Below are 26,047 nucleotides of genomic sequence, written 5' to 3' on the forward strand. Positions count from 1 at the left end.
TCCCACCAGGACAGTCGTTCTCTCCAGGGGAACTGATCTCTTGTCGCCTGGAGATGAGCTGTCCAGTTCTCATGTGGGGGCTGGTGTTAGATTCCGGGGGCATTGCGCAGCTCTTTATTGGTGCCAGAATGGGATACAAGTAGTACCAAGACCGCACAACAAACCCCAGCATCGTTACACAATCACACAAAAGGGGTCACACACCACTGATTAGGTCCACTATGATTGATTCCAACTGATTGGATCCCACGGTGGGGATCCTTGGAGCTTATTGGTCAAGACCATGCTTACTTAGATCTGACATCGAGCTCGGTCCCTTGTTAACATGGCGATATCACATAACAGCTTGCATCCCTAAACCACCATAGCATTATATTCACTGAGGTCTAGCCCTGCCCACTCCCAGCTCCACCCCCAAAGTCTCCAGGTATTCCCCAGGCCAGACCTGGCAACTATAGTCTGTACAACCATAGCGAGAAAGAAAGAGAACCATGCGGCAGCTCTCAAGTTTAGTAGAAGCAGCCAGGGCCTGTCGGTGTCTCCATCCCCCTGACAATTCCCCCAGACCCTTTTTCTGGCCTTGAGAAATGGTGCAAGAAAGGAGAATCTTGTTTCCTGCCCCTCCTCGTTCCACACAAGCAGGATAAGTGCTTTTGCAGCTGGATTTCCCTGTGCGGAACAGCAAAGTCTCCTTCAAAGGCGCATTCAGAGCGCCTACTCCACTGGCTGCAGTATGACTGCAGCACAGAGTTCTATGAAGGCTCCTCCCTTTAATACTGTTGTACGTTCAAAATGATGACAGATTCTTGTATTCTCTAACTTCAACCCAAAGCGCCCTGAGCCAAAACGGGAGGGCGGTATATAAATATATAAATAAAATATAACAATAAATCAATATAACCTCCAGCCTAAGCGTGGCGCTGTTCCACCTGACTCTTACAATAGAGAGCCCCATAGAGCGTCCACCTGAAAGCGGGCTTCCCCGGGGGCTGTCTCGTGAGTGACGTCAGTGCCCCGCGCCGTAGGGAGGGTGTCCATACGGAGCCTGCGCAGAGGCGGCCTTGAAATGGGGGCCCGGCGAGCGCTGCACTTCGTCTTTAAAGTCGGCGACCGAGCCCAGACCCTCCGTTTCTATCGGGAGGTTCTGGGCATGCGCGTAAGTGTGGGGAGAGGACGTCAGAACTGAGGTGCTGGCTGTGGGGGTCCCGGGGTCCCGGGGGGCTGGTGAGGCTGAAGGTGATGCCGCCTTGGCTGCTGGCTTGCACGGCCACCTGGTCCGGGGGCGCCCCGATGGAGAGTTTCCTGGCGTCTGAAATGCTGACTCTCCGCATGGCCGACCTCGCAGGGTTGTTGTAGGACATAAAGGCAGGAAAGGAAGATGGAAACGCCGGTCTGGGTCTCCTTTAGGGCAGGAGTGTCCAAAGTGTGACTCTCCTGCAAGGCGGGACCATGCAGCCACTAAATCAGTGCTAGGGTTAAGGGGAGGGAGGAACCTGATTCGTTGCATTGCAGCTGCTCCTGTTTGCAGTGCAATTCTGTGCCTGTTTTCTCGTGAGTAAGCTCTGCTGGCTGCAAGGGGGCTTTCTGCCGGGGAAGTATGGATAGAATTGCAGTCTTGGTGGATGGGGAGGGAAGAGCTTTGGCTTGATGGAGGAGGCGGTCGGGATAATGCTTGGCTTTTAGACGGCATTCAAAACTCTTTCCTGCATCTTGTCTTTTAAAGGGATCCTAACAGCTTCCCTGTAAGGTGGGGAAGTATTGTTGGCCACTTGTTGCCAAAGGAGGCTGACGCTGAGAGCAGTTGCTTTTGTATGTGTTCTTCTTAATAAATAAAAGAAAATAAATAAATGAATCATGCATTCATAAGCCACACTCCTGCAGTTAACATCCATCATTACTACAAATGTGCTAAAAATGCCTTATTCACCCACCAATATTTGCTCTTCTGTTGATCCGCCACTATTTTGGATCTACTAACTATAAAAATATAAAAATAACTATAAAATATATATATATATGAGCCTCTTGTGGCGCAGAGTGGTAAGGCAGCCGTCTGACAGCTTTGCCCATGAGGCTGGGAGTTCAATCCCAGCAGCCGGCTCAAGGTTGACTCAGCCTTCCATCCTTCCGAGGTCGGTAAAATGAGTACCCAGCTTGCTTGCTGGGGGGTAAACGGTAATGACTGGGGAAGGCACTGGCAAACCACCCCGTATTGAGTCTGCCAAGAAAACGCTAGAGGGCGTCACCCCAAGGGTCAGACATGACCCGGTGCTTGCACAGGGGATACCTTTACCTTTACCTTTAACTATAAAAATATATGTTATGAATAATAAGTCAAGAGGGTTTTTCCCCTCCCTCCAAGATTCGGTTAATGACTCACAGCTGACTGAATGAGCCCTTATTATCTGAATAAGGAGTTTTTTCACATACACTTCTATATAGTATTATTGTAGAGCCATTAATACAGATTGTATTTCTTGAACCGAGTAAGACTTGACCAGGGGCTTTATGGGTGAATTGCTCTGGGTCGGACTGTCTGATATTGCTGTACTGAATCTTGCTTGGCTACCTCTGCTTGCTCCTCTAGGTTCTAAGACATGAAGAATTTGAAGAAGGTTGCAAAGCTACCTGCAATGGGTGTGTTGACTTTCTTATTGATTTGAAGTAATGCTTATTTTTTTAAAGAGGAAAGTTGCAGCCAGTAATTCTGCTTTGTGGTTTCATTCATTTCCCTAAGTATTTACAATTACTGCTGTTCTCCCGGGGAATGCAAGTTGATTTTCAGGGAATCAGAATGCTCTAGCAAAGTGGAACTTATTAGTCTGTTGACATTATTATACATGCTAAGCTAAAAATCACTTGAGGGCCTTCTTTAGATTGCTACTGCTGATCTGTTGTGATTTCTGCGGAATGTTCATCAACATTCTAGTGTGTCAAATGTTAGCATATCAGCAGTAAAATTGCAATATAAATGGAGGAAGGGGATTAAAAAAATTTAAAAAGGAGAACATTTGTGCTTTGGATAAGAGGACAGACTAGGACACGGTGCTGGATACTGGAGGGCTACCCTGTACTGAGTTATTTCAGTCTAACTAATTGCTTTTAACATGCTAGTCTGGAATAACTCTGCATCAGATAGCATTGGTTCACACACATAGGGAAAAGAGATGTCAGAGACATGAGCCCGGCAGAAAACCAGTACTGAAAGCAAAGAAAGGGACAGGAAATCCGTACTGTGCTGTATTTCTGTCTGCAGGAATTTTTTTACCTGCAAAAACCTGTTGCAGCAATGGAATCCGCATTTAGCTGTTTGAAGGAATATAGTCCTTTCAACTATAGCTCTTCCACTTCACCTTCTTACAGATATTAATCAGGCCTAAGAGAAAACTGAGCCAAACGTCTGAGCACATTGAAAGTGCTAACCAGTTCTTTTGTCTTTTGGACCAATCAAAGGTTCACATAATAAATGGTTAACTTCATCAGTGCATGGTGCAGTGCAGGGGTAGTCAACCTGTGGTCCTCCAGATGTTCATGGTCTACAATTCCCATGAGCCCCTTCCAGCAAACACTGGCACGGGTTCATGGGAATTGTAATCCATGGACATCTGGAGGACCACAGGTTGACTACCCCTGGTGTAGTGGTTAAGAGCCTCTAATATGGAGAACTGGGTTTGATTCCACAGTCCTCCATATTCTGGATGACCTTGGGCCAGTTCTCTTTGAGTTTTCTCAGCCTCACCGACCTGACAGGGTGTCTTGTTGGGAAAGGAAGGGAAGGCACTCAAATTTCATTACAGCAATTGCCAGCCATAACAAAAAACTATAAACCATTAAACCTAGAATAAAAATTAATAGTTAAGGTGATCGTAAGCCACTTTGGGTAGTAAAAAGCAGGGTAATAAAACCAGCTTCTAAATGCCTCTGCTCATTACAAAAATGTGTTGTTGTAACTGTTTGTGCAAAACAATTTTTTTTAAGTTATTTGTTATAGCTTTTATCTATGGGAATACTTTCATGGAATTATCCTTCCTTAAAAAAAAAACGTAATGCATAACTAGTATGTAGGGAGTTGGCTGCCAGTAAGGGATACCGTCACGGGTGCGGGAGCTGCCCCACATACTGTGGAATATTTGACTCGTCAGTCGAACAAGGTGGCTGCCAACTTCAGTTGAAGATTGGGGTGTTGAAGTTTGGGGTATCCAGAGGAAGGTCGCTGTCGATGACTGGTCATTGGGTTTCTGACATGGATATAAATAACGGCAAATGTGTTTCTAGTCCCTATGATGGCAAATGGAGTAAAACCATGGTGGGGTATGGTCCTGAAGATGATCACTTTGTGGCGGAGTTAACCTACAACTATGGTGTCGGAGACTACCGCCTTGGCAATGATTTTTTGGTAAGTGTGGCTTTCTGAGATTACCCTGAACTTTGCAGGCCTGTCCCATGCTTAGTACGAAATATCTGCTCTCGTCTGGGTTTCTTTTGAACTGGTGTCTTTATAGCTGATTATTGCCCGCGTTCTCTTGACCAAGAGCCGTGGGGGCAACCTACAAATAAAGGAAGATTTCACAACAAAAATAATAGTGACAAACATTTTAATGTTTGAGAATCCAGGACAAATGGAGGAGAGATTCAAATGGCAGTAAATACCTAGAAGGAGGCCTTGCATAAAGGGGTCCATTTAAAAAAATACAGACCTGCAAAGTGTAGGGAACAAGAGAAATCGAGCAATTGCTGAGAGGTGGAAGTGTCTTCACCTGGCACGGAAAGCTTAAAAGGCTCTTTGCCAGGTGAGCAGAACAGGGGAGGGGGTTCAGAGACAGGCAAGACAGGTACAGGGCCCGGTTTCTTGTCCTTTCCCTGTGTCTAAAAGAGGAGGGAGACTTCCAATAAGATCTTTCACTGTAAGAGGGGAAGGAATCAGTTGCTCCAAGTAGCTGCCTGTCACCCGTCTCCCTCTTATTTTATGTCTTCTGCCCATGCCAGGGGTTGACGGTTGCGTCCCGCCAAGCTGTGAGCAATGCCAAGAAGCTGGAGTGGCCCCTCAAGGAAATCTCAGGGGGGCTTTATCTTGCGGAAGCTCCTGGAGGCTACAAGTTCTACCTGGAAGACAGAGAATCACCCAAGCCAGGTGAGGGGGCCAGGTGTTCTCTCTGCAGTGCCTTGTCAGCTCCACTTGCTCCCCCCTGTTGTCTGCTGCAGTTGGGATGGCAGTGAGATAATCGGTGGGTATGAGGGGGGGGTGATGTGGGCAAGGATCCTCGGAGCAAAGAGTTTGACCCTGGTCTTCTTTTTGGCTCAAAGGTACACTTGAGGAGGGAGGAGGGATGGGGGGGGTGGCAGCTGGTGGTTTGCATGCATTTCCCAATGAGGAAGATGACCCTTTCTCAAGTCTTGTGTAGAGAGCCAGCATGGTGTAGTGGTTAAGAGCAGCGGCCTCTAATCTGGAGAGCTGGCCTTGATTCCCCACTCCTCCACCTTCAGTCAGCTGGGTGACCTTGAGCCAGTCACAGTTCTCTCAGAACTCCCTTTCCTCTACCTGCCTTGTGGGGTGCCTCTTGTAGAACGAGCCAGCGTGGTGTAGTGGCTAAGAGCGGTGGCCTCTAATCTGGAGAGCTGGGTTTGATCCCCCACTCTTCCACATGGAGTCATCTGGGTGACCTTGCGCTAATCACAGTTCTCCAAGAGCTCTCTCACCCTGCTGTGGGGAGAGGAAGTGTAGGTGATTATGAGCCGCTCCAAGACTCCTTCTGGTAGTGAAAAGCAGGGTTCAAAAACCCAGGTCCTCTTCCTCCTCTAGATCCAGTGCTGAAGGTCTCTTTAGCCGTCTCGAGTCTTCCGAGGTCAGTGGCCTTCTGGTCCAAGTTGCTGGGCATGAAGGTCTACCAAGAGGATGAGCCCCAGCAACGCGTTCTGCTTGGCTACGCAGACAACCAGGTAGGTCCGGGTCATCCCTCACGCTCCCTTTGGCTTGCTTGACTGGCTGCTTTTAAGAGGGAGACCCCTTTTTTCTTGTATGGCTTCCCTGCTGCATTGTTCTTCCCTGTGAAGCTGCCTCCTGCAGGTCTCCGGTCAGGCCACAGAGAGGCTGTGACTCAGTGGAAGAGAGTCCGCTCTGCATGCGGAGAAAGTCCCAGGCTCAATCCCCTGGCATCTCCAGTTGAGGGTTTCAGATAGGGGGTCCTGCCAAAGACCTCTGCCTGACACCTTGGGGACCTGCCGGCAGTCTGAGTAGGTCACTACTAAAGAGCATTTACACTTGGCGATGCTAATATTTGTAGACCACTGTAGAAACATTTGAAGACTGAATCGCATACATATTATAGGATTAAGCCAGTGGGAAAGGCACTGGCAAACCACCCCGTATTGAGTCTGCCATGAAAACGCTGGAGGGCGTCACCCCAAGGGTCAGACGTGACTCGGTGCTTTCACAGGGGATACCTTTACCTTTACTTAAGTTTTATCCTGCTGATATATGATAGGAATGCATTTAATGAGGACCTATTATTAAAGGTTAAAAAGTATTTTACATCACTGATGAATGATACTGAGAACAAAAAAATACCTTGGAGTTCGTTTTGGTGTTTTGGAATTTTGAGGAATAGTCCATGGTGCAATAAACTGTTCATTTGCCATTGCCAGCTTGAAAACTATTCCATTTACTTGCTGGTCTGAGTAGGCCAGACTGTCCATGATGGACCAAGGGCTTCATTCGGCATCTGGCAGCTTTTCTGTAGTCATTTAGTTTAGTTTTATTACGGTCATAGAGCAGCACAAGATGATGCAAAATGTCCATTAAAACCAGGAATTAAAATATCTTAAGGTGAAGGTAAAGGTATCCCCTGTGCAAGCACCGGGTCATGTCTGACCCTTGGGGTGACGCCCTCTAGCGTTTTCTTGGCAGACTCAATACGGGGTGGTTTGCCAGTGCCTTCCCCAGTCATTACCGTGTACCCCCCAGCAAGCTGGGTACTCACTTTACCGACCTCGGAAGGATGGAAGGCTGAGTCAACCTTGAGCCGGCTGCTGGAATCAAACTCCCAGCCTCATGGGCAAAGCTTCAGACAGCATGTCAGCTGCCTTACCACTCTGCGCTACAAGAGGCACCTATCTTAAAACATAGTAATACAAAATAGAATACATAATAAGAATGTACATAAACACACCTGTCCAGTTCACTTGAAACAGACCATTCTGTAGTTGTGTGCGGTGGCCACATCCCACACTCGGATCCCGTTCTGTGAATGCGGAAAGCAGAGCTGAGCACTCTCGGGGGCTCCCACTGTCTGAAGCGCCAGCAGGAAGGAAGGGTTGTTTGGGGATGGCCAGGGCAACCCTGGCCAAGAGGCTGGTGCCTCTCTGCCCACTTGCGTGTGTTGGGGGGTGGCAAAGGTGCCCTGGAGCTGAAACGTCGGAGTGCAGCGGCTCCCTTTTCGTTTTGGAGAGAAAATCTATTGCAAAGGTCCCCATACGTGATTGCTTGAAAGCCCATTTGTGTATCCTTTAAGCCTCCCCGGGTACAGGGACCCCTGAATCCATTTGCTAACCAACCTAGAGGCAGTTCCACTAACTCCGTTGCACGTTAGACTCCCAGGCAACTCAGTTTGAACTCCAGCCTGCCTTCCTTGCCCCCCATTCAGGCCACTCGGAGTTGTTTCTTTTTGGCCTGCTTGTGTCCCTCTTAAGACACACACATGATGTCCTTAAGGCCATTCGCAGCCTGGGCCCCTCTTACCTGAGGCATCGCCTAACTGAATACACCCCCTCCCACCCAAGACTTGATGCTCAGCTAATACGAACAGGCTGGCAATCCCTGGACCTCAAGAGGTACCTTTGACATCAACCAGGGCTGTCTCTGTCCTGGCCCCTACCTGGTGGAAGGGGCTCCCGGAACAGCTACAGGCGTTGTCTTTAACTGTAAGGAGTTGTCTTTAACTGTTTTATTTGGAGGGGGGGGGTGCTAATTAAGTATTTTGATTGTATATTTGTTTTATCTTGCAATTTGCAACCGTTAACCGCCCCAAGCCAGCTTGCCGGAAAGGGCGACATATAAATCCAATGCATAATGAATAAATAAAAATGTGAAACGGTGGGGAGGCAGCCCTCTCTGCCAAGCCCTCCTCCTCCTCCTGATGTGCAAGGCCGATGCATTTGACCCCAATGGAAGCCAGGAGCGATTTCCATTGGTTCTCTGCAGAAGTCCCACTGGGACAGCCTAGTGCTGCCTTGCTTCTCTCAGCTGCTTCCTATTTTGCTTCCTCCACCAGTGCAAACTGGAGCTGCAGGGCATTGGCCAAGCTGTGGACCACAAGACCGCCTTTGGACGGATTGCCTTCTCTTGCCCGAAGGAGCAGGTAAGCCCTCCCCTCGCAGGCCATGTGCTTTTCTCCAGAGGGTCACTTGGAAGGGGGATCCTGGGGGTGGCATCAAAGCAGCCCTCCCATCCTGCGTTTACTGCTGGGAATCAGAAGGGTGCTGTGACCCTCTCCAGGAAATCCGGGGGTGTGAAAGGTTAAGGCAGTGTTTTCCTGGGAGCAGTCCTCCGCTGGCTTCTTGCTGCTACGAGGGTCTTCTGGTCTCGTTTTTACTCTGCAAGGTGCTTCTGGTTGTCCTTGCTGCCACTTAATTGTCACAGCAACTCCAGGAGGTAGGCCAGGCCGAATCACTTTGCCCCAGAGTCCTCCAGGGCAGGGGTCCCCAACCTTTTTATCACCAGGGACCACTCACCGGGGACCACTCAATGCCTTTTACTGAGGCCCGGTGTGGGGGGGGGTAGTTTACTCCTCTACTCTCAACCACTGCCCTAGTGCTCTCTGATCACTATGGTAATGTTTAAACATCCCTTCAAAATAAGATACAGACATGCCACAACAATGAACATAAGGAACATTTTATTTGCATGGAAATTTTAACTCATGACAATGACAGATCAATGGGAACCCTGAGCTTGTTTCTCTGCAACGAGATAGTCCCATCTGGGAGTGATGGGAGACAATGACACCCGAAGTGTGTTGTAAAGGGCTGGGGGGGGAGGAGAAGGCGTCCTTTGGGGCCCACCCCCAGTTAGTCGAAGGACCACATCTGGTCCGTGGCCCACAGGTTGGGGATCGCTACTCTAGGGCTTGAATGTACTCAGACCCGGGTTTCCCCAGTCCGAGACCTGCTTGTTCTGTTTGCTCCCAAGCTTCTGGAGATCGAAGCCTTGATGAAAAAGGAGAATCAGAAAATCTTGACGCCTTTCGTGAGCCTGGAGACCCCAGGAAAAGCAACTGTCCAAGTGGTCATCCTGGCGGACCCCGTGAGTATCACGGGAAATGGAGGAGAGGGTCTTAGGGGCCCTGGAGGGGCCAAATGTCAGAGGACCACTGCTGGATTGGGTCCAGGGACTATCTAGGCGGCTCTTCTGTCTGCCGAGTGGGTGCTCTAGATCTCCTGGGAATGTCCCTATTATTGGACAGGCATTGCATGTTGGTGGGATCCTGCACATCAAGGCTCCAGGGAGCTCCCCGTAAGGGAACCATCGTGATTGAGCAGAGGGTTCTAATCTGGTAAACTGGGTTTGATTCCCCACTCCTCCACATGCAGCCAGCTGGGTCGTCACCCTGGACTCATCACGATCCTGCTAGAAATGTTCTCACAGAGCACTTCTCTTAGAGCTCTCTCAGCCCCACCGACCTCTCAGGGTGTCTGTTGTGGGGAGAGGAAGGGAAGGGGATTGCAAGCTGCTTTGAGACACCTTCGGGCAGTGAAAAGCGGAGTATAAAACCCAGCTGTTCTTCTTCCACTCAGTTATTCTGCCTAATAGCCATTGATCAACCTTGGGGATTTTTTTCTAATATTTTTTTCAAAGCTATTCTAAATACCGGCCGACATGTTTGGCTACTAATTCCACACTTCAGAAATTATTAATTGGGTCATCTTGTGCATAGAATTGAGCAGGAGATGTCTTTAAATGGGTGGCCACTGACAAACCCTGTTTCCTCCCACCCACCCCCCATAGCCCAGAGGTATTGCCTGCCACAGCTGTCCGTGAAAAAAGGTCAAGGTGGATTCCTTCAGCCTTTTCCTCTCCTCTCTGTGAGGTGCTGGCCCCCTCCATCACATACACCGTTCCTCCCCACTGTCTAGATCAGGGGTAGTCAAACTGCAGCCCTCCAGATGTCCATGGACTACAATTCCCAGGAGCCCTTGCCAGCATTCGCCAGCGAATGCTGGCAAGGGCTCCTGGGAATTGTAGTCCATGGACATCTGGAGGGCCGCAGTTTGACTACCCCTGGTCTAGATTGTAACTTCCTTGGGGCAGGGCATCTGTTGCCCGTGAAGCACCCCTTGCACTCCTGATGCTGGCTCGCGAGTAACCCTGCCGTGGGATCAGCGTTTGTTAGGAATGCAGCCCGTGCTAGCCAGGAATGCAAGTCACTTGCTTTCTTTCCATCCGCTGCAATCTGTTTTAGGACGGCCACGAAATCTGCTTCGTTGGGGACGAAGGCTTTCGGGAACTTTCCAAACCGGACCCGAATGGCGGGAAGCTCTTGGACGAGGTGAGTCAGTCTTTGTCCGCCGGGAGGAGATGTGGCGCTGCCACGGCTTCCCGGGAGGCTTTTGGAGCCGTAATCGCAGGTGCCCTTAGCCAAGTTACCAGCCCTTGAGATCTAGACTCTCGCCTGCTACAAATTCAGAAAGCTGGATGCTGCTCCCAAGTTTTGAGGGAGGAACTAGGAGAGGTAGGACATACCCTACGGCAGGGGTGGGCAAATTGCGGCCTTGAGGGGCTCATGGGAATGTAGTCCACGGACAGCTGGAGGGCCACAGTTTGCCCACCCCTGCCTAAGGCAGTGTTACCCCCAGGTGCCAGTGAGAACCATGGCGTCTGCCAATACTTCCAGCTCTGTGAAGTAGGCCTTGTTCTTGCCTGCCCGCATTCAAATGGAATGGAACCTGGGGAGGAACCTCGGGCATCAAGCCTTAGACTCCGCCCTTTTCTGTGGAGCAACATCTGTCTGTGATCTAGAGATCAGTTATAATTATGGGACATCTCCAGGCATCCTGAGGAGGATCTGATGAAATTTGGGCATTATCGCAGTAGCAGGCCAGGCAGTGCAGCAGCATGCCCGCCACCGAGGTTAGGGCATTGTGCTTGTTGCCTTTCTATGAAAATAGGGTGCACGGAGCTAATTGAGAAAGCAGGGGAGCACAAGCCCCGCTTTGCTCCTCTGTGGGGTGATCCTGTTTCCATTCCTCCTTTGAAGGAGCACAGGGCACCAGACATAGCTCTCCCCTTCCCCATTCCATCCTCAGAATCGCCCGGCAAGGTAGGCCGGCCCAACTGGCTCTTCTTAACTCTGTGGGACTTCCTCAACCACTTTTCTCACCCCTGCTCAGTTGGGATGTGGCGTTTTCTTGATGTAGTGGTTAGGAGTGGGGACTTCTAATCTGGCGAGGCATGTTTAAGTCCCTCTTCCTCCTCCTCCTCCACATGCAGCCAGCAGGGTGACCTTAGGCTCGCCACAGCACTGATAAAACTGTTCTGACCGGGCAGTAATCTCAGGGCTCTCCCAGCCTCACCCACCTGACAGGGTCTCTGTTGTGGGGAGAGGAAAGGGAAGGCAAGTGTAAGACGCTTTGAGACACCTTTGGATAGAGAAAAGCGGCATATAAGAACCAACTCTTCTTCTCCTTCAGTAATATCAGGGCTCTCTCAGCCTCACCTCCCTCACAGGGTGTCTGTTGTGGGGAGAGGAAAGGGAAGGCAAATGTAAGGCGCTTTGAGACTCCTTCGAGTAGAGAAAAGCAGCATCTAAGAACCAACCCTTCTTCTTCTTCTTCTTCAGTAATATCAGGGCTCTCTCAGCCTCACCTCCTTCACAGGGTGTCTGTTGTGGGGAGAGGAAAGGGAAGGCAAATGTAAGGCGCTTTGAGACTCCTTCGAGTAGAGAAAAGCAGCATCTAGGAACCAACTCTTCTTCTTTTCTCCCACAGGCAATGGCAGCTGACAAGAGCAACGAATGGTTTGCCAAGAAGAACAGCACCAAGCCTTCTGCCTAGCCAGAGCCGCTGTGAGAGCCCTGTTGAGGTTTGAGGCCCAGGGGAGGAGGGGGTCTCCTTCTGACCACTCAGCTGTGGATGTCAGCCTTGGCTCGAGATGTGCTTTTTAAAAACAGCGATGTGGAAACCAGCACCCTCTCCCCAGTTTTGAATTGATGCTGCTTCCTGGAAGGGGGGGGGGGGACAAGAAGAGTGCCTTACAGCATGGTAGGTGGATCCAGACCAGTTTTCTCCGGTGGCAGAAGGGAACTTCCCCCGTCCCACTGCAGCCTAATGCAGTCCAGTGACCACAGTATGCCGCTCCTGGGGGACAGGAGAGCCTAATGAATGACATAAGTGTGTGTGTGGGGGGGAGGGGGTCCTGCAGTGGTAAAAGGTAATCCAGCTGTCAATTCAATCTGGGTCCAACCCATTCTCTGTCTTGAAGCCCCCGGACAAGGAATGCACCAACCTCTCTGGTAACCAGGTTCTGTTGGACTCGGGGGGGGGGGAGATGCTTTGAGTTGCCCATTCCCAAACCTTAGTTATAACGGGAGCAAAACAAGGACGGTTTCGAGGTGAATACTAGAACAGAACAAGAAACCGATCCTAAGGCCAACAAGAAACCTTTTGACATCAAACAGAACAGTCTCTTCTTGTGTCTTCTTTCTGTCGGGGCAAGTAAAGAACAAGCAAAGAAGACACCAGAGGCTGCTCTTCTCTTTGATTTCGTGAGGTTTTTGGTTTGCCTTCGGATCGGTTTCTTGCATTCCCAAACCTTGGCAAGCCAGTGGGAGAGGGTCAGGAAACACCCAGCTGCCTTTGCATGCTTGAACTATGGCTTCCTCCTAGTTCCTCTGAATCTGCAGTGAGATGTTCCACTCCTTGTTTGACTGGACTGGTGGGAGAGCGGCATTACTTGCACGCTTGTGTGTGCAACGGCTGCCCCACCCACCCCCTTGTTCCCACGCCCGGCCTAGGGTGTCCCGTTTTGCTGGGGCGGGTGAGACAGCTGCCTCAGCACCCAGGCGTTGGCGATCAGCCGCTCCTTCTGTGCTTTCACTGTGCAGAAATGGGCCTGAAGCGAACCGGCCCATCTTTCCAGCCCCTCCGGAACATCAGGAGGAAAGGGAGTCTCTCTTCCTTTTTGCACGGACAGCCGGGAGAGCATTCCAATAGCCCTCCAATTAGTTTTCCAGTCAGCTCCTCTAGGCGCACTTGGTCGGTTTCCAGCCCCTTCCTTGCCGGCCAGAAGAAATAATCCACAGCCCTTTTCCAGAACGGGGGCCGGGAGCAAGAAGGGAAGAAGGAAGCCTGACGTTTTCCCAAGGCTGTTCTTCAAAACAGTGTCCCTGGAGACACAGCCTGGGGGGGGGGGGAGCCCCTGCACATAGCTTGGAGCACCAGTTCAGGGGAGAGCACCACCCCGGCCTCTTTTTATTCCTCTTTCTGCCCCCCTCCCGTTCGTGGTTGCTGGGCAGTAGTGAGCCCAAGGTCATTCCACTGTACAATGTTGCCTTGAAGTTGCATAACCAATTGAATGGCTTTTGGGGGGGGGGTAGGGGGCAATGGCTCTGAGCCCGCCTCCCCCCGTCCCACACAGCAGGCTGTGGTTTTCCAAAATAAAGAACCTCTCAATGCTTCAGGCTCTCACGTGTCTTCTCTTTAGGACAGGCAGCAAGGCAGAAGTTCCCATCCCCCAAGCCCTGACCCAGGCAGGGCTCCCGTGAAAACTGGCTCTGCATTACAACCCTAGAACAGAAGCAGGGATTACGCAAGGTGCTAAGACGGCTCCGGGTGGCAAAGAGGGGGCCCACCTTGGCAGGCCCCCCTTAGATGCCGCTTCAAAAAGTGAAAACCGGAATTCTGCGGCTTCCTTCGCTGCTGCGGAGCAAATGCAGGGGCAATTCGGGTCTGCGCCAGAAAAGATTAATTTTAGTTGCAGGAATGGATGAAAAACTTAACCCTTTAAAAACGCAAACCCTGGCAAAACGCCTTCCTCGGGAAAATGAAGCAACTTTGCACACAGTTTACACTTGAGAGATGAACCACATTGTAATAGCCCTGACGACAGAGACCCTCTTCAGCCTGCAGGCAGCAGGATTGTCCGTGTTTAGACAACTTTACTGTTGTGCTCTGCCCTTGGAAAGGTAGCGCATCAGGAAAGGGTGGCAGCTAGCCTTCTTCCTGGTGCACTGGCTTTCTACAATCGGGCTTTCTTATGCTTTTTAAAACAGAGGGTGCATTCGGACATCCTCACCCCTTACACCAGTCTTTCTCAACTTTTTTACCACTGAGAAACCCGAAATGTTCTTCAGGCTTTGAGAAGCCCCAGAAGTGGTGCAATCGTGCCGAATTTGGTTGGCAAGCACAGCTGTGCACATGCCCACCCTAGGCCCCTCCCCTTCCCACCCCCTCCAGGCCCATCAGTGGCCACTTGGAGGGGAGGTTGACATGAACATATACGGTCATATCACCCATAAATGTTTAACAAATTCAGGAAACCCAGGGCCATCAAGTAACCCTGGTTGAGAAAGCCTGCCTTACACACCCAATGACTCTGACGTCGTGCAATTGATACGAGGCGGCAGGGTTTGAACCGAAGACAGGCCTAGGCATTTCGAATGACTGCAATTCAGTGGAGTTTAATCGCCTTCAATGCAAAGGAGATTTTCTCTGCCCACAAGGTAGAGTGTCCCAGTCACCCTCCAGACGTCTTGAGCCCCCCGGTTTCTTCTTCCGTTCCTCTGCTGGGGCCAGGCAGGTCCGGCGGCCTCATCCCTGGATTCCTGGCCCAGAGAAGGGCATCGGCGCAGTCTGGCAAAGGCTCCATGACCCCCGTTTCTCATCCCAGAGCGCCCCGGTCACTTGTCTGCCCAAGGGTGTGGTTTCTTCAAACGCAGCCGTAGACACGTCGTCATGAGCGCCCCCTCCTTCTTGCCGGTGCAGAGGGACTTCCGGGAGATCTGACGTACATTCCGCTTGCGATGGCTGTCCCTGGAGTTGCAGACAAGAGGAGAGAGAAAGACGGGGAACGGGGAGGGTTTTACTCTCTTGTCACTGAAGGTTAACGGCCAGATGTGAGCCAGTGTAGCAGGGGTGGGGTGGGTGGGTGGGGTAGAAATGGTTTGTGGGATTCACAGTCGACTCTTGCAGGATTCCATTGAGCTTCAACGAGAACACAGGAAATGACCTTCTGTTGCATAGACCAGCGGTCCACATCCTTTTCCCGGTTGCGGATCGGTGCCAAGGGGTAGGGGGAGAGGACGACCCGGGGCCTTCTCAAACGTGCATGCGCGTTTATGCCCAGCAGGGCCGCAAATGCGCACGCATGGCGGTTTCATGCATGCATGGACCTGCTGAGCATGTGATTTGCGCTCCCAGGGGCGCATGCACGACAGGCCCGCACATACCTGTTTGCGCTGACGGCCACGCTTCCCTCCCCCCCCCCTCCCGCAGCAAGAAGCTTGCAGGGCCACAACCTAATTGGCCGCTCTCACGGCCCAGCACTGAGCTGCGGACCGGGGGTTGGGGACCACTGGCATAGGTCAAAATTCTGTGCTCTGACTCCTTGCTGTCTTTCATTGCCTGCCTGGTGCTTTTTAAGAACACGAAGAATTGGTTTTATACCCTGCTTTTCACTACCCAAAGGAGTCTCAAAGCAGGTTACAATCACCTTCCCTTTTTCTCCCCAACACAGACCCCCTGTGAGGTAGGTAAAGCTGAGAGAGCTCTGAGAGAACTGGGACTGGCCCAAGCTCACCCAGCTGGCTGCCTGTGGAGGAGGAGTGGGGAACTGAACCCAGTTCTCTAGATCAGAGGCCACCACTCTTAACCACGACACTATGCTGGAGATGCCGGTCTACCGTGGAGCAGGGCTTGAACAGGTCTGGGCTCCCTTTTATCTAACTCTCAGCTGCTCTCAGTATTCGGTGCCTCCCACAGCATGTTCAGTCCTTATTGCATTTCTTGGAAGCATAGGGGTGGGACAGTGTGGGTATTTCTTTTTTGGCATATCTGGAGAGATCCTGAATTTGGCTTGATTTTACTGCTGTTGTGATGGGCCCTGGGGCCGCCCACTTGCCTAATAGATTACAGGTCTCATATTCTAGCAGATGCACGACAATTTGATTGGCAACGTTTTCAAACTGCATTTTCCAAATTATTTGTACTCTTAGTCCACCCTTCCCTAGAGCTTGGGTTACAAGTCAAAAACATAGATTCAAATGATTCAAATTCAAGTGTTGGTCTGAAGTAGCACAATAAAATCAGAGTCCAGTGGCACCTTTAAGACCAACAAAGATTTATTCAGGGTGTGAGCTTTCGAGTGCAAGCACTCTTCCTCAGATTATGATGTTCTTACATGACAGGCAATATATTGCAAAAATCAATTATGTTACATCAGTAGACTGTGTCACAACCAAAGACAGCTAATGAGGACATCTGGAGGGCCGCAGTTTGACTACCCCTGATGTATGGTCATATCACCCAAGAAATGTTTAACAAATGTTTGACAAATGACCACCCACCCGATCAGGAAGCCCTTCCAGGGCCATCACGAACCCCTGGTTGAGAAAGCCAGCCCTAGAGAACCGCTTGCCTGTCAGAATACCAAAGTGACCCCAGAGGCTGGTTCATGTGTTCCAGGTTTGGTTCTAGTCTGCTCAAGAGCCTGAACTTCTTGAGGGGGGGGGGGGTTCAGAGTGTCATGATAACCTCTGAAGAGCCCTCCTAGATCAGAACAAGAGTCCAGCCTCCTGTCTCACCCAGAGGCCAACCAGTTCTTCTGGAGGGCCAACCACAGGGCACAGAGGCTGATGCCTTCCCCTTTATCTCTTCTGGCTCTTGGATTCAGAGGCTTCCGATTACGATTTGAGAGAGCTGAGTTCGAATCCCCCCGAAGTCCCCTTCCCACGCCTGCCTTTCCTCCCGCCGGGAGGTGAGCCTGGATTCCGGAGTATCCCCGGGCCCGCCTGGAGCCTGTCCCTCGAAGTCCCCTTCCGACGCCTGCCTTTCCTCCCGCCGGGAGGTGAGCCTGGATTCCGGAGTATCCCCGGGCCCGCCTGGAGCCCATCCCCCCGAAGTCCCCTTCCGACGCCTGCCTTTCCTCCCGGCGGGAGGTGAGCCTGGATTCCGGAGTATCCCCCGGGCCCGCCTGGAGGCCGTCCCCCGAAGTCCCCTTCCGACGCCTGCCTTTCCTCCCGCCGGGAGGTGAGCCTGGATTCCGGAGTATCCCCCGGGCCCGCCTGGAGGCCGTCCCCCGAAGTCCCCTTCCGACGCCTGCCTTTCCTGCCGGCGGGTGGGCGGTGAGCCTGGATTGCGGGGCCGGCGGGCGCCCTTACCAGCCGGTGTAGACGGGCAGGGGAGGCGCTCGGCGCCGTCGGGCGGTGTTGCGCATCAGCCGGCAGAGGTAGCTGTTTCGGCGCTTCCGGCCCCGGCGGTGCCCCGTCTTGCCGGCCGAGGAGAAGGAGGCGGAGGAGGCGGTGCGGTGGGCGGCTGGCGGCCGGGCGGGCGGGCGGAGTGGCTGGCGACGGACTGCGGCAGCGGCGGCTTTGTGGGCGCGCCTTGAGCGCACAATGGCGGCGGCGGGCGACGCGTCGGGGGGCGCGGAGGACGGGCAGGGCTGGCGGCGGCGGAGCGCCCAGCTGGGCCACGCGGGCCGCCCGGCGCCTGCAGGAACCATGGACCTAGGTGGGTAGCCGGGCGGCCAGGGAGGGAGCGGCGCTCGGCACATGCCCCGAGGCACACGTGGCTTGGAGAGGCCTCGCTGACCTCCTCTTTGGGAGATCCTTCCGGGTGGGGCGCCGCGGGGGTTCGAACTCACGGGGAGGGGGGAGACTTTTGCTCTCCAGAGGCCCCTGGACGACAAATACCAAGAGTCCCTGCCAGCACGTGGAATTGTAGTCCATGGGCATCTGGGGAGCCAGTTTGGCCACCCCTGCTTCAAACAAAAAGGGTGATCCAGCTGCTGGCAGGGGCTCACGGGAATTGTAGTCCATGGGCATCTGGGGAGCCAGTTTGGCCACCCCTGCTTCAAACAAAAAGGGTGATCCAGCTGCTGGCAGGGGCTCACGGGAATTGTAGTCCATGGGCATCTGGGGAGCCAGTTTGGCCACCCCTGCTTCAAACAAAAAGGGTGATCCAGCTGCTGGCAGGGGCTCACGGGAATTGTAGTCCATGGGCATCTGGGGAGCCAGTTTGGCCACCCCTGCTTCAAACAAAAAGGGTGATCCAGCTGCTGGCAGGGGCTCACGGGAATTGTAGTCCATGGGCATCTGGAGAGCCACAGTTTGCTCCGATCTGGAGCAATCGAATAGAGTTTGAGTCCAGCGGCAGCTTTAACAAAGTTGAATTCTGGGCATGCTGGTCCTAAAGGTGCCACTGGAGTCAGTCTCCGAAAAATGTCCATCTGCTCAGAGGGTACCCGGCCTCTGTGCAAGCACATTACTTTTTAAAAAATAATAATAAAGGGCAACTTTGAGCATAATGCATGGTTCTTTGCCTGCCTGTCTCATTTATCCCATTTCCTAGTAGGGGCAGTGCACCCCCCCCCCCACTTTCCCCCCACAGCTGTGCCAGGGAAAGTGACTGGTCCCACCCAGTTTGCTTTGGGGCTGATTAGGGAGTTGAGGCCAGGCCTTGAACTGGCACTCAAACCCAAGGCCCACACTGGCCAGGTTCCATCCCCCCCACACCCCCCACAAACACCCAAGTTCTCCAGGGGAATAGCCCTCTGCCCCTGCTCCAAGGTAGTGGCTGGTTGCTGCTTTTTAAAAGGCTGATTCAGGAGAGGAGCCCTGTCAGTCTTAAACAGCAGGACAATGTTTGAGCCCAGGATCCCACTGGACTCAAACGGTTATTTTAAAACAGCTGCAGCCCTCTGCATAAAGAACAGCAAATGCACACACAACCTGTATCCTGTGTTTGCGTAATTTAAAAAAATCTTTAAAAGGGGGGGGGGGGACCCAAAATCCAGCCACTAAATAAAGGAGGGGAATTAATATATAAAGTAGAAGAATTATTTCCTTCATGCTTACATCGAGTAATTCTAATGTTACAGCCAGTGCATGTGGAACTGAACATGATATTCAGACCTTGCATTTATCCAGGTGCTGGTTTCATTCATAAAGCGAATGCGTGTTGGCGTTTTCTTACCAACAGATGTGTTCAGGACAGGCAGGAGGTGTGTGCATTCCTCATCACACCTGAACAGGGTGTTTTTTGTTTTGTTTTGTTTTAGTGCATAGAATCAGAAACACTTTACTCTTTGAATTTCCTGCATTCTGCAGGTGGTTGGACTAGACCAGGGGTAGTCAAACTGCAGCCTTCCAGATGTCCATGGACTACAATTCCCAGGAGCCCCTGCCAGCATTCACTGGCAGGGGCTGCTGGGAATTGTAGTCCATGGATATCTGGAGGGCTGCAGTTTGAGTACCCCTGGACTAGACCCTGGAGGTTCCTTCCAACTCTATGGTTCTCTGACTCTATGATTCAATGGCCTTTTGTTTAAAGACTTGGCTGCTTAAAGAGCAGTACAAATTGCCACAATCTTTGCAAAAGAACCTTAGGTTGGGAAGAGGGGGGGAAAGGTTGTAAGATTTCTTCTACCTGTTTGCTTTGGCAGGGCCCAAATTCCATCAGGCAGGCATTCATTGAGTGCAGTTTGCCCCATGACTGCATTTCAGACCGGGAGAATGCTCTGCCACTGAGCCACGGAAGGTGTGTCTCCTTGGTTACTCTGCTGTCACCATTACACGTCATGAAGAAGGGTGCTTCTGAGAATACCCCAAGTGCTTTTCCCTCAAAAAAATTCAGGAGGCTGCATGTATCGATTGCAAGCAGAACTTTCGGCTGCATATCAGCGGCAGACTAAACCGGAAATGCTACATGCAGTGCATAATTCTCTTGCAGAACCTGCTACCCTCAGAGGTAGTGGTGACAGCTAATTCAGATGACTTTAAAGGGGGATTAGGCAAGTGTATAAAGGAGGGCAGGTCAGGAGGGGCAAAGAGAACAGGGGGAAGCCTTCACATCCATACCCTGCCTGTCGTTTTTTTGTCTGACAGGCAGTGACTCTCTAAGGTTCTGCAGCAAAGACAGGCCTTCCCCTAACACTTGCAGTTTTCCCTAGAGAAGAACCTGGAGGCCTCCTATGTGAATTCCACAGCTGAGCTTCAGGCTCCCTCCCTGCAAGCGTTCCCCATCGAGGGTGCCCGCTCTGTACGTGTGCCTGTATTTTGCATGCTCGCATCATGTGCCCACATTGGGTGGAAGCCAGTAGGCTGCACCGATCTCCAGACCCAGCATCCTTTGAGCACGCATAGAAACAGGAATTGTTATTCCCTTCAGGGACTGCGAGGCGCTTGGGTGCATCTGGAGGATACGTCCTCGAGGAGAAATAGTTTTCTCGCAGTTGAGCTGCTCTCTTCATCACACAGCCCCGGCCTTGTGGTTCTGGGGCCTCCAGCTCCAGCCCTTGACTCTGGGTGTCCCATATCCAATTTTCGGGTCCTCAACAGGGCATGTCTTCGTTTCCAAACAGGGCCGGTGACCATCTGCGGAGAAGCGACCATCCTCCACGGCGGGTTCCTGCTGGCGTCCCGGCTGTGCCACCCCAAGCCGCTGTCGGAGCTGACCAAGTCCGATTGGTGCAAAGTTCGGAAGCCCGTCATCGACGCCCTGCAGGAGATCTGCACCTCTTACTCCATCTATCCCCCCCAGCCCAGCGCTTGGAAGAAGAAAGCGGCCGTCATCCTCTGGTCCAAAATCCTCCTCTTGGGGGCCTCGTCTCCCTCCGTGAACCAGAGATGGAAAGACGACGTCTTCTTCTCGGTGAGCAACATGATCCCGGAGGTCAACCACACCGTCCTCTTTGAGGTCTTCAAAGCAGTCAACGCCCCTCGGCTCTTCGTGCAACTCCTCATGGCCCTGCCGGAACACGTCTGCCAGCAGGAATTGGAGACTTTCGTCAAATACGTGGCCAACGAGACCACCCCGGAGGACGTGTCGTTCTTCCTGGACGTCTGGTGGGAAATCCTGAAGCACAGGGACGAGCAGAAGGACAGGCTGACCTTGCTCTTTGGTGTGTTCTCTCGCCAGCACCTCCCGGACCCAGACGAACCCCCCCACGTTCCCAAAAGGTTCAAGAGCGACGCGCCCGAATTCCCCACCATTGCCAGCCTCCTCCTGTCCTTGATGGAGGGACTCCAGCTGATCAAGGGGAGCGTTGGCCCTGCCAAGACCAAGTGCTATGCCCTCGCCAACCTGGCGGACGTGCTTTCTGTTTTGGTCCCGGCTGAGAGAGAGACCACTTCCTTGCCCGCCCGGGTTTACTTGGACAAGATTTCGTTGGTGGTCACCCTTTGGGTCAGAGACTGCGAGAACCGGTACAACAAGAGGGAGCTGGACGAGAAGGTGAAGGAGGCCGAGAGGTCGGTCAGCTTGCTTAGCGTGTCCAAGCTGTGGAGCGGACAGTTAGTCAGCCAGCTGGGCTTCCTCTGCTCCTTGCTGGAGGAGTGGTCGGCGGAGCTGCAGGGACTCCTCAACAACCCCCAGGAGATCTGCTACGAGAGCTACAGGCTCCTCGACAGCCTGGACTCCTTGAGGAAGAAGCTGACCAGCGGCGCCAAGCTGGAGGATCTAGAGAAGGAAACGGGGCCGGGGATGCTGGAGGTGGGGGAACGGATTGCGAACTTCTTAAAGAAAGTCAACTCCCAGGGGAGAGGGAGGCATTCGGACAGCAGCCTCGTGGCCTCGGTAGCCATGGTGATTATCGACGAGAAGATGGAGCGGCACGCGGAGATGTGCTCCATCTTTGCTTCGGAGAAAAGCTGGGCGTCCTCAAAGGACTGGTTGGCTTGCCTCGGGAAGAACAAGGAGCTGTTCCAGAAGCCGGAGCTGGTCTTGAAGTTGCTGGAGACCGCGGCCTCATTGGGCACAGCCGCCGACTCCGCCCAAAGCCACGAGCTGCAGACAAAAGGGCTCAAAGTCATCCTGGACTGTTTCCTGGAGCTGTCATTGCTGGACAAGAACACGGTGATCTCCGGCGTCTTGTCAAGGTGGGGCCGGCAAGGCCTGTCCGGAATCTTGAAGCCCATCGGGGAAGGCTTCCCGGAGGAGCTCAACATCGCGTTCAACCAGATCATTCTGAGCGCCTCCGGAGAAGGCTTCATGAAAGTGGTGAATACGGTGGCCCGCTTGGCCGTGCTCTACCCAGAAGCGACAGTCAAGAAGATCTGCAACTTGGCCGTGGCCAACCTAGGGACGCACCACTTCCTGGCCGAGATCTTGTGTTCTTTCCCGGCTCTCAGCATCCCGGAACCTCACGGTCAGGACGAGGGCATCAGCCTCGTCCTGGCATGCTTGAAAGAGACCGTCACAGACAAGTTGTCCTCGGCCAAGGAGAAGGAGCACTTCTTGGAGTTTCTGGAGTGCCTCCTGCAGCCGAGCGGAGCCATCCCCCTCTTGGTCCCGGCAGAGGTGACCCAGAATCTTGTCATCCCGTTTCTGAGATCGGACTTCCCTCACCTCGAGCTCTGTCTGCAGATCCTTGACATGGCTCTGAAGGTGCCTTCAGACCAGCACTGGATTCATACCTGCCACCCGTTCCCGCTCATCTTCTGCCTCTGCAAGCTCCTCCACGAATTCACACGTTATTGGCACGAACCTCCCGAGCGGCACAGCTATTCGCTGGAGACCAAAGATGTGGTGGCCGGCATCCTGGCTCAACTCTGCGACGTCCTCTTGGTTCAGAAGGACGCCGTGTCTTTGGAACTGTGGACCCAGTCGGTCGCGTGGCTGCACAAGAAGGTCAAGGCCTTGGACTGGACCATCGGCCTCCGCCTGAAGAACGTTTACGGGGAGCACTTCAAAAACGAAGTCCCGGCCACACTGTTTGAGGTCTGCAAGCTCCCGGAGGACGAGTGGACGTCCCGTTCCCTCCCCACCTATGGGGTGGGGAGTGGGCTTCTGGCGTGGCTGGAGTGCAGCTGTGTCTCCACCGCCTTGAGGGAGCAGATGCTCGTCCTCCTCAAGGTCAACATGGACAACCCCGAAGAAGTCAACCTGTTCAGCAAGGGCTTTCTGCTGGCCCTGGTCCAGGTTTTCCCGTGGTGCAGCCAGAGCGAATGGAGGAGGCTCATCCACGTGATCAGGAGCCTCCTGGAAAGGGAGGTCCTCTATGTCCCGTACTCCTTGGAGTACGTTCAGCATCTGCCTCTGCTGAACTTCCAGCCTTTTGCTTGTCACCTCCAGTTCTCCGTGCTCCTCTTGCGGGGCTTCCAGTTCCTGTGCAGCTCGAGCGGCGCCACGTGGCTCCCCGTGGAGGCGTGGAAGCACGTGGCCAGGCTCTACTGCCTCAGCCTCTCCGAACTGCTGGGCTCTGTCAAGAGCGTGGCCCGTTGCCAGCGGCACCCCGCGGAGGAGAAGAACGTGACGCGGGAGTTGTCCTTCGTGTACATCCAAATGTTCTGCCACGCGCTCCACGTGGCGGCCATGTTGCCCGAGGGGACCGGGGAGCCCCTCCTGCTCCTCTCCTTGGAGATCCTCTCTCAGTACCAGATGCTCTGCGACTCGGACGAGTCCCTCGGCCGCGCCCTGCGGAAGGCCAACGAGAAGCACTTCCTGGAGTCCATCACAGAGAACGTCACCAACAAGGAGCTACGCACCATGCTCCAGCAGAAGCTGAGCAAACTGTGAAAAGGGACGTCGGTCAGGAAGCCTGTGGCCAGGTTTTCTTTCGGCGCACGCTGAAGCCAAAAGCCCCGGGTTCGTGCCATGCGCGGGAGGCGGAAAGATGCCGGCGTTTTGCCCAGAGCAGTCCGATGGAACTTTGACAAGATCTATAATAAACCTCTATCTCTCTTCTCGTGTTTAAATGGGCTCGTTGCTGGTACATGCGCTGTCATTGCGCACCTCTGGACAGAGCACGTTCGGTAGTCAGAACGGGGCCAGAATGCAGAGCTGGTTCCACCTCAAGGGTGGGCTCTACCCAGACATCAGTTTTCGGAGCAAAGTCCAGGGGCCCCTTGAGGGCCAGCCGAGTTTTATATACATTTTTGTGTGCATTCACATTTCTTCAAATGTGGACATGCACGCAAAAATATCAATCAGCCCAGAATAAAACTTTGGTTGGTCTTCCAGTTAGGCCTGGACTCAGACTGTGTTCTGCTGCTTCAGACCAGCATGGTGACCCACCAGAATCATATTTTTGGAGGTCGAGACTAGGCTGAACTCACCAGGGACGAATCTCGCAACACGGGGTGGTCGGTGGTGTTTTTTAGCCTGTCAGGAATTTGGTGGAAAGGAAGGGCTCCCCTCAAGGGTCTTGTTTCTCCTTCCTTTTTATAACTGTGGTCAAAATGAAAATTGCTGAAGTCAATATTTCTGTTGCAAGAGCCTCTCCTGGCTACTCCTTTATAGTTCAATAGGATTAATTCACGGGAGGTGATGTTACCGCTTTACTCTGCTCTGGTAAGACCTCCTGTGTTCAGTTTTGGGCACCACAACTGAAGAAAGATATAGAGAAACTAGAGCGTGTCCAGAGGAGGGCTACAAAGATGGTGAGGGGTTTATGAGGAAAGGTTATGCGGAGCTTGGTCTGTTTAGCCTGAAGGGAAGGAGACATAGGTGGCTGGCTGTTTTAGGCGCAAGCAGCCACTTTGGACGCCGAAGTGCTCAACCTTAATCGCCATCTTCAAATACTTGAAGGGCTGTCCTATAGAATAGGTAGTCAACCTGTGGTCCTCCAGGTGTCCATGGACTACAATTCCCATGAGCCCCTGCCAGCAAACGCTGGCAGGGGCTCATGGGAATTGTAGTCCATGGACACCTGGAGGACCACAGGTTGACTACCCCTGCATAGAAGATGGATTAGAGATGTTTTCTGTCGTACCAGAACCAGTGGGTTGAAATTCAAAAGTATTTTTGGCTAAACATCCGGAAGAAGTTCCTCACAGTTAGAGTGGTTCCTCAGTGGAACAGGCTTCCTCAGGTGATTGGTTCTCCATTGGAAGTTTTTAAGTAGAGGCTGGAGAGCTATCTGACAGAAATGCTGATTTTATGAACGTAGGCAGATCGTGAGGCGGTGGGCAGGAAGGGATGTGTCGGTATTTCTTGTGGTCCTTCCTGATCGCCACTGTGGGATGGTAGGTGAATTTCCTCCAGGCCACACTGGATTTGGAGATTTTCGGTGGGGGAATCACTTGGGCATGAAATTGGGGTCACCATGGGTGGGCAGGTAGTTGTGAGTTCCTGTGTTGTGCAGGGGGTTGAACTAGATGACCCTGATTCTATGAATCTTTAAATTGATTTTAAACTTGTTTTCATAGTTTCCTCCTATGATGGACAAGAAAACTCCTTGGTGTAGTGGTTAGCGGTGCAGATTTCTAACCTGGAGAGCCTGGTTTGATTCCCCGCTCCTCCTTCACATGTAGCAGCTGGGTGACCTTGGGCTGGCCACAGCACTGATAAAGCTGTTCTGACCAAGCAGGAATATCAGGGCTCTCTCAACCTCACCCACCTCACAGGGTGTCTGTTGTGGGTAGAGGAAAGGGAAGGCGACTGTAAGCTGCTTTGAGCCTCCCTCGGGTAGAGAAAAGTGGCATATAAGAACTAACTCTTCTTCTTCCCGGTAGAGAAAAGTGGCATATAAAAACCAACTCTTCTTCTATGTGCCAGGATTGTGTCATGGTTGACAGTGGTGGACTCTAATCTGGAGAACTGGGTTTGATTCCCCACTCCTCCTCATGCAGCCATCTGGGTGACCTTGGGCCAGTCCCAGTTCCCTCAGAGCACTCTCAGCCCCAACTACCTCAAAAGGAGCCTGTTGTGGGGAGAGGAAGGGAAGGAGTTTGTAAGTCACGTTGAGACACATGAGGCCTGCAGGATGATGTTGGGGCTAGTCACAGTTCTCTCAGCCCACCCACCCTCATAGCGTGTCTGTGGCGGGCAGAGGAAAGGAAGGTGATTGGAAGCTGCTGTGAGACTCCTTCGGGTAGTAAAAAGCAAGGTACAAAAAGAACGG

At 52.6% G+C, this 26,047-nt stretch overlaps 2 protein-coding genes across 2 annotated transcripts; both read left to right on the forward strand.

Moving 5' to 3' along the window:
• Window positions 1–997: 997 nt before the first annotated feature.
• Window positions 998–13,667, forward strand: GLOD4 (glyoxalase domain containing 4). Its single transcript, XM_077311577.1, has 9 exons — window positions 998–1,156; window positions 2,588–2,637; window positions 4,276–4,396; window positions 4,987–5,131; window positions 5,801–5,937; window positions 8,268–8,354; window positions 9,185–9,298; window positions 10,455–10,541; window positions 11,980–13,667. The coding sequence occupies exons 1-9, from the start codon at window positions 1,067–1,069 to the stop codon at window positions 12,043–12,045; spliced, it is 897 nt and encodes a 298-aa protein (XP_077167692.1). The 5' UTR covers window positions 998–1,066; the 3' UTR covers window positions 12,046–13,667.
• A 3,706-nt stretch (window positions 13,668–17,373) lies between these two features.
• Window positions 17,374–23,888, forward strand: GEMIN4 (gem nuclear organelle associated protein 4). The gene is made up of 2 exons (XM_077312810.1): window positions 17,374–17,715; window positions 20,567–23,888. The coding sequence occupies exons 1-2, from the start codon at window positions 17,601–17,603 to the stop codon at window positions 23,719–23,721; spliced, it is 3,270 nt and encodes a 1,089-aa protein (XP_077168925.1). The 5' UTR covers window positions 17,374–17,600; the 3' UTR covers window positions 23,722–23,888.
• The last annotated feature ends 2,159 nt before the right edge of the window (window positions 23,889–26,047 follow it).

This window comes from Paroedura picta, chromosome 15 (genome assembly GCF_049243985.1).
Source record: "Paroedura picta isolate Pp20150507F chromosome 15, Ppicta_v3.0, whole genome shotgun sequence".
In the NCBI taxonomy this organism is placed as follows: domain Eukaryota; kingdom Metazoa; phylum Chordata; class Lepidosauria; order Squamata; family Gekkonidae; genus Paroedura; species Paroedura picta.

Excerpts from the sequence above, each read along its gene's own strand:
- GLOD4 (XM_077311577.1), top strand. The coding sequence starts at position 1,067 with ATGGGGGCCCGGCGAGCGCTGCACTTCGTCTTTAAAGTCGGCGACCGA. Across the intron at positions 2,638-4,275 it reads TGCAAAGCTACCTGCAATGG|TCCCTATGATGGCAAATGGA; the intron begins GTGTGTTGACTT and ends ATGTGTTTCTAG. Across the intron at positions 8,355-9,184 it reads TCTCTTGCCCGAAGGAGCAG|CTTCTGGAGATCGAAGCCTT; the intron begins GTAAGCCCTCCC and ends TTTGCTCCCAAG.
- GEMIN4 (XM_077312810.1), top strand. The coding sequence starts at position 17,601 with ATGGCGGCGGCGGGCGACGCGTCGGGGGGCGCGGAGGACGGGCAGGGC. Across the intron at positions 17,716-20,566 it reads TGCAGGAACCATGGACCTAG|GGCCGGTGACCATCTGCGGA; the intron begins GTGGGTAGCCGG and ends GTTTCCAAACAG.